This window comes from Dipodomys merriami, unplaced genomic scaffold, assembly GCF_024711535.1.
Source record: "Dipodomys merriami isolate MVZ:Mamm:240054 unplaced genomic scaffold, mDipMer1.0.p SCAF_51, whole genome shotgun sequence".
Lineage (NCBI taxonomy): Eukaryota > Metazoa > Chordata > Mammalia > Rodentia > Heteromyidae > Dipodomys > Dipodomys merriami.
In genome coordinates, this window is record NW_027206080.1 from 8,896,961 (window position 1) to 8,917,819 (window position 20,859).

At 35.2% G+C, this 20,859-nt stretch overlaps 1 protein-coding gene across 3 annotated transcripts in view; it reads right to left on the reverse strand.

Moving 5' to 3' along the window:
* Positions 1 to 20,859, reverse strand: part of Arhgap12 (Rho GTPase activating protein 12) — a 107,578-nt gene that overhangs the window by 51,844 nt on the left and 34,875 nt on the right. For all 3 annotated transcript variants that reach the window (XM_069998265.1, XM_069998264.1, XM_069998263.1), the window contains exon 4: positions 990 to 1,253. In XM_069998265.1, coding sequence (XP_069854366.1) covers positions 990 to 1,253 — 264 coding nt within the window. The remainder of the gene's footprint in view (positions 1 to 989; positions 1,254 to 20,859) is intronic.

Genomic DNA, 20,859 nt, shown 5'->3' on the forward strand with positions numbered 1-20,859 from the left:
AGGTCTCTATTTTTATGCTCATTTTCGAACACTAAAACGTACAAGTCATTGCCAAACAAAAGCTATGAATACCCAACTGAAAAACAGGACAAGATGTGAGTTATTTATCACAAAGAAAGTTTTTTTAGGTTACATTAAACGTCACCTGACTTCTTCAGCTCCTACTTTCCTGGAGTTCCACATTTAGTTACACTCACTAGATGCTTCCTCTAAGAAAAGCATGTAACTTGTATGTGTAGGGGTTGGCTCCAGTTTATAAAATGGCAAGTTTTCATTCCATTCCACCAATCCTACTACCTTTTTCCTGGAAACCTACGCATTCCCAAGACATTTCATCAGATCTCAAAATTAAGTGTTTCTCAAAATATAACTGGTAAATCCTCTACATCACCCTGGAGAGGATGTGGGAGAAAATGAAAACAAAGCATAGGAAACATTATAAACATGTTAGAGAAAACAGTAATCTTAGAATGAACTGTCACACTTACAGAATGACCTAATGCAGCAAAGGTATTATCCTTAGTTCCTTTATGTAGAAATATAAATAAAAGGTATCCTTGTGCCTCTGACACAAGAGAAAAAGGAGAAGGAGCTTGGTAGCTCCTCTCACACATAAAAGTATTTGTTTAAATCCGTTCAACAGCTTTGTACTTAACTGGCGAGGTCACACACATTTCCCTTCTTTTTCACTAGCTTATATAATAAGTTAGTGTCCTCTAACATATAAAGGGAAGCATTGGCAATAGACAACTTTGTTCCAGTTCTAGAAACAGTAAGCACAATGTTAGCTCAATGTTAGCTACTTCCCACTAGTTAAGAGATTAGAAGGGCTTTAAACTAATAAAGCTTTGAAAGAATTTTTAGTATCTCAGAGGCTTAAGTGTTCTACCATGCTAATAACAAGAAATAAAGCCATTTATTCTTTTGTTTCCGAGTAATGAAGAGACAAAATTGGGAAACATACTGGTTGAATCCTTAATTACCCATACCTCTTGATCTCCTGAACTCTGGAAATCTCCTTTGCTTATACTTGCATCCCGAGTCCATCGAGGTGGTTTCCAAGTTCTTTCCTGTGTTCCTCGGTTATAGTAATAGCAACGCCCTGAACTATCTTTGTGAGTTTCCCATTCTCCATTAATCTGGATTGCTGGGCTCCCAGGAAGTGGAGGAAGAGCAGACTGAGATATTTTCAGTTCTTGTAGGTTAGCATAAACAGGAGAATCTGGCCTTCCTTGATTTGGAGGTGTATTTGCCTGTGAAATAAAAGTTTTAAATTTCATGTTTAAAATTGTGTAACATTTAAAAATTGAAATGATATTTAAGAAGAGATTTATAAATATGCATACTAACTCATTTTAAAATATACAAAAAACATTAAGAGGATCTGGGAGTATAAGTCTATAAGAAAGTATTTGGCTAGCATGTGAGATGCTCCACACTGATAATTAGCACTGCAAGAAAACACACAAAAACATGAAAGTAAAAAAAAAAAATTAAGAGGAAGGACTATCAATTTAAAAATTAGTAAAAATGACAAGGATATATGCTAAAAAATGAATTTATCATTCAAAGTTTGAAAATGAGTACAGAAAAATTTCAAATGGAATGCAAAGTATAGCATACTGAACTAGAAGTTGTGGATTCTAATTCAAGACCTGGCTCTAAAAGATGTGTGCCACTAGACAGGGTCACTTCACTTCTCTGAACGTGAGATATTTAATTTCTGTAAATGAAAGAACTAGACTAAACAATGTTTTCTTGGCTCTAAAATTCTAGCCTCTTAGGCAACATTTTGAAAACATAAGAAGTCTAACACATATATAATTCAGCTTTTATTCAGAAAGCTATCACAAGAAAAATTTTATAGGCTAAGTTATACTATTACATCAGGAATAGAAATGGTAAAAAAAGAGCTAAGAACTTTCTGGATTCCATTTCTTTTCAGTAATACTTTCCCTATAACCACAAATAATTTAATCTAGCTAGTTCCTCTGTGAATTTCTTACCAGTAAAAAATTGAAAATGAGCTGTAACTCACTGATATACATGTTTAATCTTAACCTACATTTTTACTTTTTACAGGTTTTTTTTTCCAGTGCTGAAGTGTTTGTTGTATATGCTAGATATGCACTCTACCACTGAGCAACATCTCCCATACTACTTTTTATATTTTTTTACTATGTGTCAGTAAAAAAGCAGAACACTCTTCAGATACTGCATAAAGACACTACAGATTATATTAACTTATACTGAATTCCAGTTGCTTAAAGGGAAAAGTTCACATTTCAGGACTGTTTATATTCTATATTCATATTTATGTCCATATTTTCTTTTGAGAACAAGTTTCTCAAGCTCAGCACCACTGTCTGTGCACTGAAACGTTCACTAGCACCCATGGCTTCTGCCCACTAGGTCACATACAAATACTTCCATTATAGCAACCAAAGTCTCCAGAAACTGTATCTGGGGACAAAAAGTGTGCCTGAGTGGAAGCCTATCTATGGTAAAGACTTAAGAGTCAGAGATGTTCAATAAGTTGTCATGTATCCAGCCAGAGTTGTAAGAATGTCTAACAGGGCTGGGAATCTGACTTAGTGGTAGAGTGCTTGCCTAGAATGCATGAATACCTGGGTTCAGTTGCTCAGTTCCACATAAACAGAAAAAAGCCAGAAGTGGCGCTATGGCTCAAGTAGTAGGGTGCTAGCCTTAAGCAAAAGAAGCTCAGGGACAGTACCCAGGCCTTGAGTTCAAGCCCCAGAACTGGCAAAAAAAAAAAAAAGTCTAGCAGTTAATTTTACTATTGTATTGTGTGATATATTATGGTGAATGATTAGTGTATATCGAACCATCTTTAAGTCTTGGAATGAAACCAATTTGATCCCGGTGTACAAAATACACTAAATCCAACTTGAATTATGATAGTGAAATAAGCCAAACACAAAAACACACAGAAAATTTTCACTATCAGATGTTCTCTCTCTTATATATAAGGAAACTTTAAAAAAAATGAACTTGGTCTGAAAAGAAAATAGTCATTACTAGACAATAAAAAGGGTGTGAGGAACAGGAAACTGAAAGATAGATTGGATAGCTAGATATGATCAATGCATGCTATATGCATGAATGGAAACATTGCACTAAGTTAAATTACTAAAAGTAATAAAATTTAGGTAATACATTTAAAAAGAAAAATACTATACTATGAATCAGTTTTACTCAAAGTACTTTAACTTCTAAAATAGTATTTGCATATAAAATAGTTTTAGTGAGTCTAAATCACAGGACAAACTTAAAAAAAAAAGAGCCAATAATAAAAGTAACCCCAAACCATGAGTACGTGATTATAAAATGGTTACCTTTGGTCTTTTCACACATGCTAGTTATGCCAGTACTGTTTTTGATGCTGCAAGTTAGACTGCTTTCCTAAACATGTTATTGTCAAAACTAGACCATACCCAACAACATTATTTCTGTGAAGAAAACACACTCATAGAGATAGGTATCCATTTATTTTTCTTAGACTAATTTCATATCCTAAAAAATAATCACCATGTTTTCTGCAAAAGGAAAAAAAACATTCTGTAAAAATAATTCTGTAAATTGTCTTTTAGAATTTTATCTAGAGAATATTAATTTAAGAAGTATTAAAAGAATTCTTACTTTGCTCCTAATTCTTCACTAGAACTTTGGGGAAAAGACAAGAACAAATAGCTGTCTTTTAAATCAGAGACAAAGTCTACTAAATCTTTGAGAAACAATTCATGTTATTTAAGCAGCTCAAATTTAAAATTTTTACAACTGAAAATTGATATGCTTCAACAACAAGGCCAGCATAATTTTAAAATCATGAAGAATTAAATAAAAGAATATCTTAAACATCACTTGCATAGATGAAAATATTCTAAAAAAAATTCAGCAATAAAATCCAAGACTTCATTAAATAAATCAGGAAAAACAGAGATGTTAAGAAAATCTGTTTAAAAGAAACTTCATACTATAATTCTTTTGGCTAACATGATTATCTGCACAAACATCCAGAAAATCTGATAAAACTCAACTTGGATTCCAGATAAAACTTTTCAAAATTTAGGAACAGGTGATCCTTCTTTAAATTGATTTTTAGAAATTATTAAAATCCAAACTAAGTGTCATATCTAAGGCAGATAAAAGTACTTTAAGAATAATCCAGGGCTGGGAAGGTGGCTCAGTGGTAGAGCACTTGCCTTGCATGCCTGAGGCCCTGGGTTCGATTCCTCAGCACCACATAAGCAGAAAAAAAAAAAAAAAAGGCCGGAAATGGCACTGTGGCTCAAGTGGTAGAGTGCTAGCCTTTAGCTGAAGAGTTGAGGGACAGTGCCCAGGCCCAGAGTTCAGGCCCCACTACCGGACCAAAAAAAAAAAAAAAATAATAATAATCCAGGACTGGGAAGGTGGCATAGTGGTAGAGTGCTTGCCTAGCATGCATGAAGCCCTGGGTTCAGTTCCTCAGTACCACATAAACAGAAAAGGCCAGAAGTGGTGCTGTGGCACAAGTGGAAGAGTGCTGGCCTTGAGAAAAAGGAGCTCGGGGACTGCGCCCAGGCCCTGTGTTCAAGCCCCAGGATTAGCACAGAAAGAATAACCCAAGGACACCAAGTATCACTACTTCTATTCAACCATGAAGTTCTAAATAATACAATATTAAAACATAAACTCAAGCCGAGTGCCAGTGGCACACGCCTGTAATCCTAGCTGCTCAGGAGGCTGAGATCTGAGGATCATGGTTCAAAGCCAGCCCAGGCAGGAAAGTCTGTGAGACTCTTATCTCCAATAAAACCTCAGAAAACCAGAAGTGGCACTGAGGCTCAAGTGGTAGAGCATTAGCCTTGAACTGAAGAATACAGCCAAGTTCAAGCCTCACGGAAAAAAAAAATAAGCTCCCACATATCTAAGGGAGGAAAAAACTATCATTTGTCATCCAAATGGTATCCACACTCCCATATCCAAAAACCTACTAAAAAGCCACATGCCAATGGCTCACAACTACAATCCTACTTACTTAAGCAGGTGAAAATCAGAGTTACTGAAGCTCAAAGCAAGTCTGAGCAAAAAAATCTGAGAGCTTTTTTATCTCAATCAATTGCTGGATACAGTGGTTCATACCTGTCATCCCAGCTACACATATATTAAGGTGGGGAGGATTGCAGTTCCAGACAAGCCTGGCAAAAAAAGTTCCCAGGACCCGTTATCTCAACAGAAAAAAAAAAAAAACCTGGGCATGATAATACACACCTGTGATCCTAGCTACAGCACAAAGTATAAAGAAAGGATAAATAGGAGGATATAAGTGCAACCAGGCCCAGGCAAAAAGGAGACCCTATCTAAAAAGGAACTGGGTGTGTGGCTCAGGTAGTTTAACTCCTGCCTGGCAAATACAAAGCTCTTAAGTTCAAACCCCAGTAACTGCCCTATCTTTCCAAAGAAAAAAGATGCCATCTAAAAATTCAAAGTATTAATAAAAACTAAAACCTTACAAGCTTTATTTTTTGGACTCACAAGAGTGACAATGCTATATTAGAATAAAAATAAGTGTTTTGTAAAGGGCAGTCAATAGATTAGCTTATATAGAAATCATCTATAGGTATATATTAAAATTCTTGGACCATATCCCAGAGTTACTGGAGATTCATGTTTGTTTGGTTTTTCTTTTAGTTTTCTGAATGCCCTATGTCATTTTTATGTACACTACAAAATACACTGATAAAATTCATTTATCTTGAGTGGATTTAGAAAAAAACTGGTCCTCAAGCCACTAAATCTGCACTCTAAGAAAACATACACACATGCACATATACATAGTACATATATGTATATATACATACACATATATACATAGCATATGTGTAAATACGTATATACTGTGTGTATATATTACACATATGTATATATGCTATATGTATACATATATAATATTCATATATATTATATATACATATATAATATATATACATATATAGTATGCACATACACATATATATACACATATATGTCAAAGTTTGGTTTACTAACAATTGTAAGAAAAATCTCATTCATAAACAAAAGGGTTTTATACTTGAAAAAAACATGAAAAGGAGAACAAGAAAACAAAAGTTAATTTTATGGGTTATATCCATCATTAATTAACAGCTGAATTGGGACCAGTACCATTGCACATGACCCAATTTTATATTCAAAAAAAGATTTGGCCTGTCCCATTTTATCTATAGATAGACTAAAATAATCCTCTCTCCATAGCAAGGAAAAACTGGGGAATGATATACACAAGACTAACTTTAAACTTAGGCTGTCTCTGAATAGTTAGTTTTAATACAGAAAATACTGACAGTTGTCTTTTTATCTTTGACAGCAATTTAAGAATTGTTTTATAATGAACTTTAGAGAATGGCAGAATCCTATCAACCAGGGAGCAACATCTCTTGCTAGATACCTACTTCACCATAAATGCAGAAATATATTTATACTTATTAGTATAAACCCTTAACAGCCAGTAATCACACTTTTACTTAGATTTATAAAGGAAAGATTTGTTGAATTATCAGGCTCCAAAACAGAATACATACTGCTTTTTAAATTCTATTTTAATTCATGCAGAAAATAAAACATATTCCCTATAATTTAACTCCTTAAACAAAATGTGCATCGCCATAATTGTTTATTATGATGCTAGGCCAATTGAGAACTTAATAAAGGGAAAAAGAAAATTAACAATCAAAATAGGGCTAAAAATGTGTTTGTGTTAAAAACTATAAGTTGCATGTCAATTTTAGGTGAAAAAAAGTGTAACTTCCCAAAAGACAGTTTTTCACTTAAACCAAAGTTTAGGAAAAATATACTACCTTCTTCCTAACAATTATACAAGAACTTACAAACTGTAATGCTCCTACCTTAAAGCACAACCTCGCTGTATACTATTGTTTGCTATTGTTTACTTATTTAACTGTCACTTAAATCCTAATGATGAGCTAGGCAGGAAATGAAAATAGGACAGTTTCTGTCCTTAATGCCAGTAAGGAAAAGTTAAAACACAAAAACAAAAGCCCCAATCCAGTAGTAGAGCTAAGGGTAGCGAGAGATGTGCACAGGATGCTCTGGAGACCCACTCAAAGCAGCACTGAGCAGGGAAAGGAGGGCAAACACAGAATTCAGAAAGAGGTTTAATGGATCTTCACAGCAGAGGTGTAACAGGATTTTTACAGGAAAGTTGGGACCAGCCAAGGGAAGTGATAGAGCTCTCCAAGCACACTAAACATTACTGTTCTTAGCTTGCAGCATTAAAAAAAAACAAAAACAAAAACTGCCTTTTAGTAAGGAAATACAATTGTAATTAAGTAAACTCAGTATTGCTATATCACTAATTGTAAGCAATTTTCATAGTATTATGGTTTAAATATGAAGTATCCCCCACCCTCCCAAATGCTGATATGAAGAGTGAGGAACGTTTTTCCAAGGCCATTTGAACATTATATTTATAACATCATTCTTAGGCCATATAAAATTACCAATATAGGCATTATATACTATTATTATACCATTATAGATTATATATTATACCATTATATAACCATTATTAATGGGTCTTTCCCATTATATGCCAGATGATTTCAAGGACCTTATATGGCCTAACAGGGTGGGGAATGAAAAGGTAAACCCCTAGTTGAGCCATTTTGGAAGATTCTGGAAACTATAATAGGTGGGGCCTAGCTGCAGAAAGTAGGACACTTGAGAGCTGTGTCCTTCCTGGTTCTCCTCCTCTCTCTTCTTCCTGTTCATCCTAAGGGAAGTAGCCTGTCTATACACTTCCACCATGTTCATGATAGGTGTTTTAACACAGCAATGAAAAGTCTAACACACACAGCAGATAGATGATTTTTATACTGATTTTTTTTTAGGTCTTTTCTCATTACCCCAAATTAAGGCTGTTCAATTGCTATAGGTTTGATACCTCACACACTGGCTTATCTTCGGTTCTTATATGCCTTCTGACTTGTTTATGTACTAGCCTCCTTGTACAACTGTAGTCAAAAGCTTAAACAAATCTCTTCAATATTACAGATTGTCACTATTTCTCCCTTCTCCTCTGACAGACAATAACAAAACTGGCCATAGGTAAAAAGCTATGCAGCCTGATGAATGCTTATTTCTAGAAAGCCATAGACAAATATATTTACAAAGTAATTTCTGTGCTATCAACTTCCAATAACAGCCGCAGTTATCATGCCATTACATAAACTAGAGCCACTAGGAGTTACAGATTGTCCAGACCTAGATATGGACACTTGAGAATTAATAGACACCATGATGAAAAGCTTGAGTGGTGGGAACAACACATCACAGACATTGGAGGGAAGTCAGAAAGTTCAGCAGTTAGAAAAATTTGCCAAAGAGAACCAAACAAAAATCTTTTCCTTCAAGATCAAGGCCCCATCTCTCAAACCTCATCTGTGGTGTCCTCACGTGCATTCTTTCCTCCAGTCTTACAGTTCCATAACTTATCAGTATACTTATGACACTACAACCCCACATTTACTTGTCTGCCTTTCCCTGCAGAATTTTATTATCTTTAAGACAGAAACATTTGTCTTGCTTATCCCTTCATCTTCATAGCCTAGCATAGCACCTTGCAAATAAGAAAATAGTTATTTCCTTGATGAAAACTCCTTTTATGTAACAGAAGAAGCTGTCATGGAATTCAGACACTCAAATTAATTCCCTATTCTGATTTTTACAGTCTCCTTGGGAAACCTTGCCCAATTCCACTGCTTCAATAAAACCAAAAATCTCTCCCTCAATTTCTTCCTAGGTACAAACATGTAGTATAGATAGACTCAAACTCCACATATACCTCAAATTCACTGAGCACTTTGCCTCCATGTCTTTCCACAACATACTATTTGATCATAGTCATCAATTTAAATAACAGCATATACTTAACTGCAAACTTCAATGATATTTTGTGCTTCATCTCTTTAACCTAACAAAATTCTACTAATTCTCCATCATAATATGACTTGAATTTTTTTTCCTCTGCTCCTCTAAGATAACTAAATATTTCAGGCTCTCTTCTTTTGACAAACAATGATGTCTGTGGGGTCTAGTGACCCCATGTCTTCCCTGTACAATCAATATTCAAAGTACCATTAGTTTCTTTTAAAAAAAACACAACTATCCTTATAATTCACCTAATTAAAAAACACAAATGAATATTTCACTAATTACAAAATAACTCCAAATATCTTGACAGAAGAAGGTATTTAACCAGTCATTTGGGGGGGGGGGGGGGGAATCTGGTCGTGGAGCCTGAACTCTGGGCCTGGGCGCTGTCCCTCAGCTCTTCAGCTCAAGGCTAGCGCTCTACCACTTGAGCCACAGTGCCACTTGCGGCTTTTTTCTTTTTGCTTATGTGGTGCTGAGGAATCGAACCCAGGGCCTCAGGCATGCAAGGCAAGCGCTCTACCACTGAGCCACCTTCCCAGCCCTCAGTCATCATTTTTTATCACTTATTGCCATTCTCCCTATATTCTTTGCTCCAAAACCCCATGCTCCTCAAACTTTTATTTAATACTACATTATTTTTCTGCCATACCCTGAAATCTTTATCAAGATGTCTCATTCGCATTCACAAACCACAAATAAAACTGTAAGAGTCACCATGTAATCCTTACTACTCAAGAGACTGAGCTCTGAGGATCATTGTTCAAAGCCAGACCTGGCAGGAATGTCTGGGCTATGAGACTCATCTCCAATTAACGATCAAAAAACCAGAAGTGGAGCTGTAGCTTAAGTTCTAGAGTACCAGCCTTGAGCAAAAAACCCAGGGTCAGTGCCTAGACCATGAGTTCAAGCCTCAGGACACACACACACACACACACACACACACACACACACACACACACACACACGCACGCACGCACATGCATGCGCGCACGCGCGCGCATGAGAGAGAGAGAGAGAGAGAGAGAGAGAGAGAGAGAGAAAGAGAGAGCAGGGTGGGAATATGGCTCTGTATCAGAGCATATGCTTAGCATGTGTGAGATCCTGGATTCAATATAACAACAACAACAACAAAAGAGACAAAACCGGGCTGGGAAGGTGGCTAAGTGGTAGAGCCTTGCATGCTTGAGGCCCTGGGTTCGATTCCTCAGCACCAGATAAGCAGGGAAAAAAAGGCCGGAAGTGGCAATGTGGCTCAAGTGGTAGAACACTCGCCTTGAGCTGAAGAGCTGAGGAACAGTGCACAGACCCAGAGTTCAGGCCCCACAACCGGACCAAAACAAAAAACAAACAAACAAACAAAAACCCAAAAGAGACAAAACCCATACATAAACTGTTGCCTCAAACTCTTTGAGGTGCTCTCCATCACCAAAGTTAAAACTCATAGATTTGCTGCACATGTAGCACAGCTTTATTGAATAGAAAAATACACCAGAAGCCAAGTATATAATTTTCCAGTAATCACATTAGCAAGGTAAAAAAGAGATTAAATTATAGTAATTCATTTAACCTAAGATGTCCAAAATACTATCATTTCATATCACTACATAATTAACATAGAAATATTGAAGATTTTTTAAGTTTTCAGAACCTAATGTATATTATAGCATCTCAATTCAAATCTTAAACTCTGATCATAAATACTTGATTTATATTCAAGTTTCATAAAATTTTCAGCTCAAAGTACAGATTCACATACCCAAGTTGGTTAACATTCTTAGAAGGTTTCCAATAAATAGTAAATTGATCAATCAAAAATTTCAACTTACAGTAAATAAAACTAAAAATTCAGCCCTTTGGTCTCACTAGCCACACAAGGCTACTAGTACTATATTGAACAGAACTAATCTACACCATTTTTATACACATATAAAACTGTCACAATTATACTATATAGTTATTTTTTCTATCCCACAAAATTGTAAGTTCCTTACTCATTAAAAACGAGACTATGTCTTGGTAATTATGTATTCTCAAATACAGAAGAAAAATATAGAATGAAGTGTCCTTACTTCTAAATCTCTGCTTTGGACTCTGGTAAATCTTATTTTTAGCAACTATTTACCCAATCCACAGACTACTGCAAGAAATGGAAATGCAACGGAAACATCCAGCAGAAACTATTTACTGACGAAACCTCATTATTAATGTGTCAAATACATTCAGACAGATATATTTGTCCTTGTTGGCCAGTAAAGCAAACAAAATTCTTCAATAGGACATTATGCTGAGATAGCAAGACTTAGTTGCTATTTTATGCTGAAGAAGCAACATGCAATGACCTGGTACACTGCCATTCATTATTACAAATCTCCCTCCCTAGTAACTTCAATGGTAACGCTATCATCAGCATTCAGAGAATGTTTAAAGCATACTTTGTCCTGAAACTTCTAGAGATTAAAAAGTTAATAGTGGAATTACAAATGAAAAGAAAAAAAGAGAAGGCATCTATGATTATTTGTTGAATGCACACACACTTAATTCATAAGTCTAGTAAATTTAGAAATTGGGTTTATGATTTCCTACAAGATACAAATTAATACATAGTTTTATAGTTCATATTTAAATAGCTGACTCACACTTCTTTCTTTTCCTCCTTTCTTGCCTTTTTATCAGAAGATTCTGAAATGAAAAAAACTTTCAAACATATTGCTTAAGGGACAAAATTTTTAAATGTCACTTCAAATGAACACAAATGAATAAAGGACTATCATACCACATGTACCAATTCATTAGTCAGTATTCATAAGAACACTGTAACATAGCTTTTTTAATAAGTTTATTAATTCCAAACTGCAATTTTCTCATTAACTTCAAATTTACAAATTTTAAGTTTCATTTTCTTAAAGCTGTCTTGAAAACCTATCATAAAGAAAACAAAAAAGAGGGGCTGGGAAGGTGGCTCAGTGGTAGAGAGCTTGCTTTGCATGCCTGAGGCCCTGAGTTCAATTCCTCAGCACCACATAAGCAAAAAGAAAAAAAAAGAAAACAAAACAAAAAAGATAACATTCCACATGTTAATGGCAATCATATATCAAAGCAAGAGTCCTAAAATTCTTTAAGCAAAAGATATTTAATTCAGGTATTTAGACATGTTGCATGAATCTAAAAATACATGTATTGACACATCAACATATGTAAGGCAAGTGCTCTACCACTGAGCCACCTTCCCAGCCCAACACATCAACATATGTATGAAGAACAGCAGAATACCATATGGAAGCTTTTGTAACTATTTTTGAGTCACAGAATTGTGGCTGGGTTGTTTTCTTTTGGTTTTACTTATATTTTTAATTTATTTTACAAGGAATGTTTATTTTGAAATGATATTAAAAAGAAAAGCAGAAACATTTGTGGAAGAGAAAGGCTATCAGTATTAAATCCATGTAATAATTCTGAGATAATTTTTAGCACTTATGACAGCTCCCATTGAAGCTCAATACTCAAAACTTCCAAGTTGGTCCTGAAAACCTAGAGCAGACAGGAAGGACTGGTTCAAGGTCATCAATAGCCTCATTCTAAACAAAATATATAGTAAGTTTACTCATAGTAAGTCACAAAAATGCAATTCCTGTCAGTAAGTTCTCCAAACTGCTAAAGGTTTGGAGTTCAGGAAAGGTAGGATGGTTGATATGGAATAGAATTCTATTCTGTAACAATACTGGTTAAAAGCTTAATAGTTCTCTAATAAGGTAGTACATCCTAAAGTTCCATAAACTCAGGCTTGTCCAGACACAAATAATCCTAGCACTTGTCTTCTCCCTTTAAAGTTGTGGTAAAATACATCTCACATAAAATTGATCATTTTAATCATTTTTAATTGTACAATTCAATGGCATCATCATTCTGTTGATGATTACTCTTGTCCATTTCCAGGACTTTCTTCAGCAAAAGTGAAACTCCACAACCATTAAACAGTAACTCTTGCTGTCCCTCCCCAAGCTCCTGGATAACCTCCATTCCATATTCTGTCTCTATAAATTTGACTAGTCTTGGTACCTTATAAATTGGAGTCATGTATTATTTGTTCTTTTGTGACTAAATTACTTCAGATAATATAAAGTCCTCAAAATTCATCCATGTTGTAGCTTGTGTGATTTAATTCCAATATAGGCATATACCACATTATATGTCTGTTCGTCCTTGAATAGACACAGTGCTTCCTCCTTTTGGCGCTTATGAATAGCAGTGCTATGAATATGGGTGTACAAATGCTTTCTCTTTTGAAACTCCTCAAAGAAACTTTACTTTTAAACTTAAAGATCACCAATTTAAGAAAACAGTAATAATCTAACCTGTTTTTTATTTTGTAATATCTTATACATATACTGAAGTCAATTAATCCAAAAAGAGGAGGAAGGAAGTCAATCAGCAGCTAAGCTTAAAAGTCATTTAACTTAGTCCGTCTCCCACTTTTTCAAATATCCTCATCCCCCAGGAGAGAAATGTAGAACATTCTACTCATATTTCAAAGTTCAGAAGACATTTGAAGCTTTTGGTAAATATAGTCCAGCTTTACAGAGAGTCAGAACTAGTAAAAATGGCAGTTTATTTTCCAAGGTGTTTAATTTCCTTAGGGTCATCAAAACCTCTCTTCCTCATCAAAAAGAAAAAGAAAAAAAAAATCAGAAAAAAAAAAACCACCTCAGCCTGTTTTGGGGGAAGAAAAATCATAAATACAAAAGACAGCTTTCCAAAAGTTAAATGAACCCATACTCCTCATCTAAGATTCACTGTCCTATTCAAAGGCACACTAGCTTCCTGTGCTACCAAATCAGTTATTTAACATACTTGCTTCTCTTCTTAGAGTATTAAAAACATACATAGGAGAAATGCAACAGATAAAGGAGAAAATCTGGAGCAGAGATTTAAGCTCAGATTGTTGCTCAGCATTTCCTTTAGAAATACTGTTTCTCTTTAGAATGAAACATAATGAAAGTGTCATAAAGATGACTGGTTACTTTTAATGGAAGAAAGTACCACCCATAGGAAGGAACAAGTTTGGGTTAGCTCAGTTTTCAGTCTCGTATTCTATTTTAACAAGAAAACAAACAACATTCATAAGCAAAGAATGTTCTCTATAGTATGTAAAAAATACTGACATTTGCCAATTTCTACTTTACCTTCAAATCTGTAGCTTTGAACTTAACAAGAGAGCACACACTTTCCCACTGGACTGTAATGTCAGCTAGCTAGTAATAATATAACAGAAAAGAAAATTAAAAATTCTCTCATTTAAATTATACATCAGGCAAAACAGTCAAGAAGAAAAAATGTTTCTATACAAGCTCTAATTTTTATTATACAATGAATACAACCCATATAACACAGGTACTTAAAAATGTGCCTCAAAATAACATTCTAAAATACAGCAAGGAAAGGGGGGAGGGGGAGGGGGAGCAGGGAAGATTGGGTGGGGGGACAGGGGGAGGATGGGAAGGGATGGGAAGGGGAAACAATGAGGAGGCTACAATACTTGATAAGAAATGTACTCATTATCTCGCCCATGTAATTGTAACCCCTCTGTACAGTATTTTCACAATAAAAAATAAATAATAAAATAAAATAAATACAGCAAGGAAAATATCTAGCAATTAACTAACATAATTTTAAAGTCACAATTTCCTGATTAGAAAAGGTGTGCATCAAACTGTTAAAATGGAGTGGGTAGAAGATAGTACTGGGGTTTGAACTCAGGACTTTGAATTTGCTAAGCAAGTACTTTACCTTTCTACCACTTGAGCCATATCTTCAGCTATACTTCCTTAAATTATAAAATGTATTATGTATATGCAAAAGGCAAAGCAATCTTTAAAGAAATGGAATAAACAGAACAGAATTAATGATGAAAAATATCATAAATCACTCAACGTAACTTCTGTTCCATGTCTTCAATGAAGCAACTACATAATAGGTACAAGCTCTGAGCCTTTACACAGAATTCCCAACTTTTAAATATTTTACTATTCTAGAATTTCATACTGCAACTCTTAAGAGCAAACCAATAAGTAATAATTAATACTTATTAAACATTTACTCTGAGACATTAACTACTTCAAAACCCTTCATGAGGAAGTTGCTATACCAACATTCATACCAGGTCTGTTTGATTCCAAAGTCCAGACTGTTAAGTCATTCATATTGTCCCTACCAAATAGAAGTATTAGTAATCATTTCTTAGAGCTGTGTTGAAATTTTCTTTTGTTACCACAATATAAAGTATCTTCATATGTAAGAACTGGTTGGTTGCCAGATGCTGGTGATTCATACGCCTGTAATCCTAGCTACTCAAGAAGTTGAGATCTGAGGATCACAGTTCAAAGCCAGCCTGGGCAGGAAAGTATGTGAGATTCCTATCTCCAATTAACCACCAGAAAACCAAAAGTGGAGCTATGGCTCAAAGTGGTAGAGCACTAGCTTTGAGTGAAAGAGCTCAGGGACAGCACCTAAGCCCTGAGGTCAAGCCCTATAAACACACACACACACACACACACACACACACACACACACACACACACACACACACACACACACACACACACACACACACACACACACACACACACACACACACACACACACACACACACACACACACACACACACACACGTATACCTTTCTTCCTATAGTTAGAGAAATACTATTGAGACATTAGCATTACATTATTCTAGTTAATTTCAGTTCACCAACTTTTAGTAAATTGGCATGAATATTCCAATTTTTCTTTTCCATTATTTTTTGTGTAGGTATGTGGCATTTGAAATCCTAAGCTCTTGCTCATCTTGCTTGCTCTACCACATGAGCCATACATCCAGATAGACATTTTAATTGGAGAGAAAGTCTCAAGGGCTTTTTTGCCGGGGCTGACTTCAAACTGTGATCCTCTAGATCTTAGCTTTCTGAATGGCTAAGATTACAGGTATGAGCCACTGGTACTTGGCATCTAACTTCTTTTTTAAACAAGTCTGGCACAGTATAGGAAATAAATATTTCAAATGGTTTAAACAGTCCTATTCTGTCTGTGAACCTGGCTATTACCCAGGCCAGTTCAATTTCAAATATTCTCTCTCCCGCTGTCTCAGAAATACAGCCTCATTATTCAAACTCATCAGAAAAAATATTCTACCTTTTGGTCTGAAAATTATGCTTGACATACCCATTACACTATCGGAAGTCCCTGCTTGAAATGTTTTTGACTCTCCAACTACTTTTTGATATGTAAAAGACAACACTCTAAAAATGTGTTCCCCTAACAAATATTTTACTTGATTTATAATGGTATCATCCAACTTATTAAAAGTACCTGTTAAGAAGTACTAGTTTTGAGGAGGAGGAGGAGGCAGATGATTGTCAAGATTAATACTCATGGTTCTTCAGTATTTCTAAGTGTAAATACTGGCAAGTACATGGAATAAAGAAAACACACTGTCAATAAGAATGTAAATTAGTACAAGCAGCATGGGAATTCGTAAGAAAACTTCAAAAAGCACCACCATATGGTCTAGCAATCTGATTCCTGAGTACATATTCAAAGGAAATGAAATCACTAGGCTAAAGTAACATCTGTACTCCCATGTTTCATGTTAGTCACAAGAGCAAACATATAAAGCCAATCAAGATGTGCATCAATTGATAAAATGGATAAGTAAAACATGGTATATGTAGTACATGGTGGAATGCTATTTATCTATAAAAGGAAATCTTGTCATTTGCAAACATAGAAAAACATGTACGACATTAGGTTAAGTGAAATAACTAGCCGGAAAAGGAGAAATCACATGATTTCACTGTCATATATAATCTTTTAAAGAAGCTGAAAGCCCCCAGCTGAGGCCTGTAATCTGAGATCTAAGGATCATGAAGCTAGCACAGGCAGGAAAATCCCTGAGACTTTTTTTTTTCATTTTATTTTGTAATTAATGTAACTGAAAATATCATTCAGTGACTTGCTCAGAGTGGACAATTTCTATGAGATGCAGATCAGAGGCCAATGTTCTGCTTGGGATGAGGAAATACACACAAGGCAGAGAGCACAACAGATACTGAGTGAGGGAAGAGCAGATCCACATCCTTGAACTTGCCACCCTGAGGATGCACATTTGAGTGTCTCTGGTTAACTGTGCTCCTACATGTCTTCTCCCTCACTATCTTCTTCACAATAGAAGCTATCTTTAAATAGGAAATCCTGCTTGGGTGTTGAGGGAGTTGGAATTTTGGTGCCTTCTTTCTCTATCTTCTTTTCCAACTGTTCTTTAAACAAAGGTAGACTATTCTCATAAAGGTAGTTGATGATCTCCAACTAATCACACACACACAAAAAAAACTGGAAGTGGAGCTGTGGCTCAAGTAGTAGAGCACTAGCCTGGAGCAAAAAAGCTCACGGACAGAACTAGGACGATGGAGTTCAAGCCCCAGGACCAGCAGAAAAAAAAAAGTTGAAAGTAAAATGACCATTATAAGAGGCTGGCATCAGTAAGTTACAAGCAAAAATGAGGAAAGGTTTATTGATAGGTACTAAATTAAAACAAGATGGGAGAAATAACTTTGTGTTCCAGTGCATACTAGGGTGTCAATACATAACAATAATGTATATTTTTAAAGGCTAGAGGAAAGGATTGAAATATTTTCATTAGAAAGAAATGATACTTCAATAGATTATTCTGATTGGAACATTAGGCAATTTATATATGCATGAAAATATATGGTACTCCGTAAATATACACTATTTTTGTATATAAATCACCTTTGTGTCAAATAAGCATAGGCACTACATAAATGTCATCTTTGTTTCAAGACAGTAACGAAAAAGGAAAAAAATATTTATTCCCTAAAGATTTACAATTAATCTCTTGCCCAAATTTGCTTCAAAGTTTAATTCAACAAGCTAAACAGATATAAGGGGAGAAATAGTATCAATTCATCTTATGTCAAAGTATTAAAAAATAATTCTACCATTAATTAAAGCATCTCCTACACTGCACATTATTCTAGAAGAAGAATCAAGAATAGTCAGGTTTTTCTTAAGCTTCTCATTTTCCAACTTCAGCACTATTTAAAATATTTTAAATAGTCTGACCAAAAACTACAGGAAATCTTTTCTTCCTCTTTCCATCCTTGTCTTTCAATTCTTGTCATTCTAATTTTGCATTTTCACATTCTGAAATTGAGTATTTTTTACAATGTGCTTTCCTTGAGGTAATGTGACTTCATACAAGATAATTTAAGTATCAGCCATTCATAACCCATAAAAATCTCTAAAAGTTGAATTAGCCCACAGTATTACTACATATATACTTAAACCAAAAAAAGTAAAATTATTTGTGATTAAAAGGTTACTATATTAACTAATAGATTTTTTTTAATGCTGATTCTGTGGCTTGAACTCAGAACCTAGACACTGGCCTTGAGCTTTTTTGCTCATAGATAGCATTCTCCCAACTAAGCCACAGCTACAGTTCCAGCTCTTTTTCTTTTTTGGTTACTTGGAGATAAGAGTCTTATGGACTTTCCTAAGAATTCATCTACCAGTTGCTTCTGTAACTATAAAAATGAGTTCTTTGGGTAAATGTATTTTAATGTATTTTAAAGGTATGTTATCAAATTCTAAAATATTTTAGGAAAAGTTAAACTGTCAACTTTAAATTACTAATATTTACAAAAAGCCTATGACATGAAGGGAGATTAGACTTGAAAGGTTCCAATCTAATACTACTTTCCCCTAACAAAAATATAGACCATGTCATCAAAAAACCATTCTTTTTTTGTTCCAGTCATATATATAAACATATATATGTATATACATATATATATATATATATATGCACACACACATATATGGGGGGAGAGGGGGAAGAGGGGAGGTAGTGTTGGAGATTGAATCCAGGAACAGCACTCAAGATCTGAGTTTAGGCCCCAGTACTAGCAACAAAACAGACACACAGACATACACACACTCAAGTTTTATCTCTCTTTTCTCTCTCTCTCTCTCTCTCTCTCTCTTTCTCTCTCTCTCTCTCTTTTGTTTTTGCTGATCATGGGGCTCAAACTCTGGACCTGGGCCAGTTCCTGGGCTCCTTTTGCTCAAGGCTAGTGCTCTCCCACTTCAGCCACAGCACCACTTTCAGCTTTTTATATGACTAATTGGAGATAAGAGTCTCATGGACTTTCCTGCCTGGGCTGGTTTAGAACAGAGATCCTCAGATCTCAGCCTCCTGAGTAGCCAGGATTACAGGTTTGAGGCACCAGGGCCTAGCTTCAAATTATCTTTTATACAAAAGGTTTGTGACATCTATTTATCTGATTTAGAAGCCTAGTCATATACTTCTTTAATGTGTCTCAAGTGACATTCATTACTTTCAAAAATCAGATCTTAAGTATTATGTATACTAGGTTTCAAAATAATTGTTGTGATAAAACTGAGTAGTCATTATGAGTTTAAACCATCTGTCTGGCATTTACTGAAGGAATTGCTAAAGATCTTCTATGCATACAAATGAGATTTTTCTCAACAAAAATGCAAAAATGTTTCCACATCTGTTGTTTTTGTTGATATGTCACCTACATTGGAAAATTCTTACTCAGGGTGAAAACACAGAACATTTTTAATGTACACACTTTTAATGCCTCTATTAAGAGTATAACCCATGTTTTAAACCATTTTTCCACTGCTACTTTACTACAATAACATAAGCATGTGTCTGCACATGTGTATTTACACAAGGAAAAATTTTTGCTTTGTCAAAGTCCACTAAACGTGAATTTATTCTTAAATAGAAATCTCAATTTTGTTAATTATAGATTAAGTACATGAATATTCCAGCCTATCAGAATCCTAATCCAAGACTTCTGAGGTATAAAGAATATTCCAAAAGAGAAGTACATCCCTGTATACAGCAGGTAACTATGCTACATAAGCACTATTATTTACCCTGACTCAGAATTCAATTTTTATTCTAGTATCCTTCCTTTGGTGTCTGCTCTAGGCAGACTGATATGATTCCAATCTTGCCAATCATAATTCCCTGCATATACCCTAAGCTAAGGTGCTGGCACAAATTCAATATCTGAGTGCTTCAATCTACCTGCCAGAGTAACTGACCATAAACAAGCATATAATGTAAGCCAAGAACATAAGTTCCCTAAAAAATTTTATATATGAACTACAAGCTTTCCTCAGAGTATCTACAGTGATGAACTGTCTAGAGTATTCAAGCACTATACTGTGTATAGAGGTCAAGTACTTCCAGAGTAACAAATCCAACAAGATGTGTGTGTACATACATATACTATACATACAAGCATGCATACATGTGTGTATATGTGTGTGAGTATATTCAAGAAGAAAAAAAAGAGGGATTGAGGGAGAGATATATTTCAAGGAATTGCCTCTCATGATTGTGAAAGCATGGCAGACCAAGATCTGAGGGTTACCAGTGGGATGAGTTCCATGGAAGAATTGTCATTTGAATCCAAAAGTGGTGGGTTAGCAGAATTTCTTCCTGCTCAGCATATCAGCCTTTGTTCTATCACATCTTTCAATTAACTAGATGAGATCATCCACCCTATAAAAGTTAATGATTCATTCAAAATCCACTGACTTTTAGGTTAATCTCATCTAAGAGATATCTTTGGGGGGGGCAGGGGTACCTAGTCCTTGTGCTTTGAACTCCGTGCATGGGTGCCATCCTTGAGCCTCTTTGTGCTCAAGGCTAGTGCTCTTCCACTTGAGCCACACTGCCACTTCTGGCTTTTTCTTTTTCTTTTTTTTTGGTCTGGGCCTGGGCGCTGTCCTTCAGCTCAAGGAGCGCCATACCACTTGGGCCACAGTG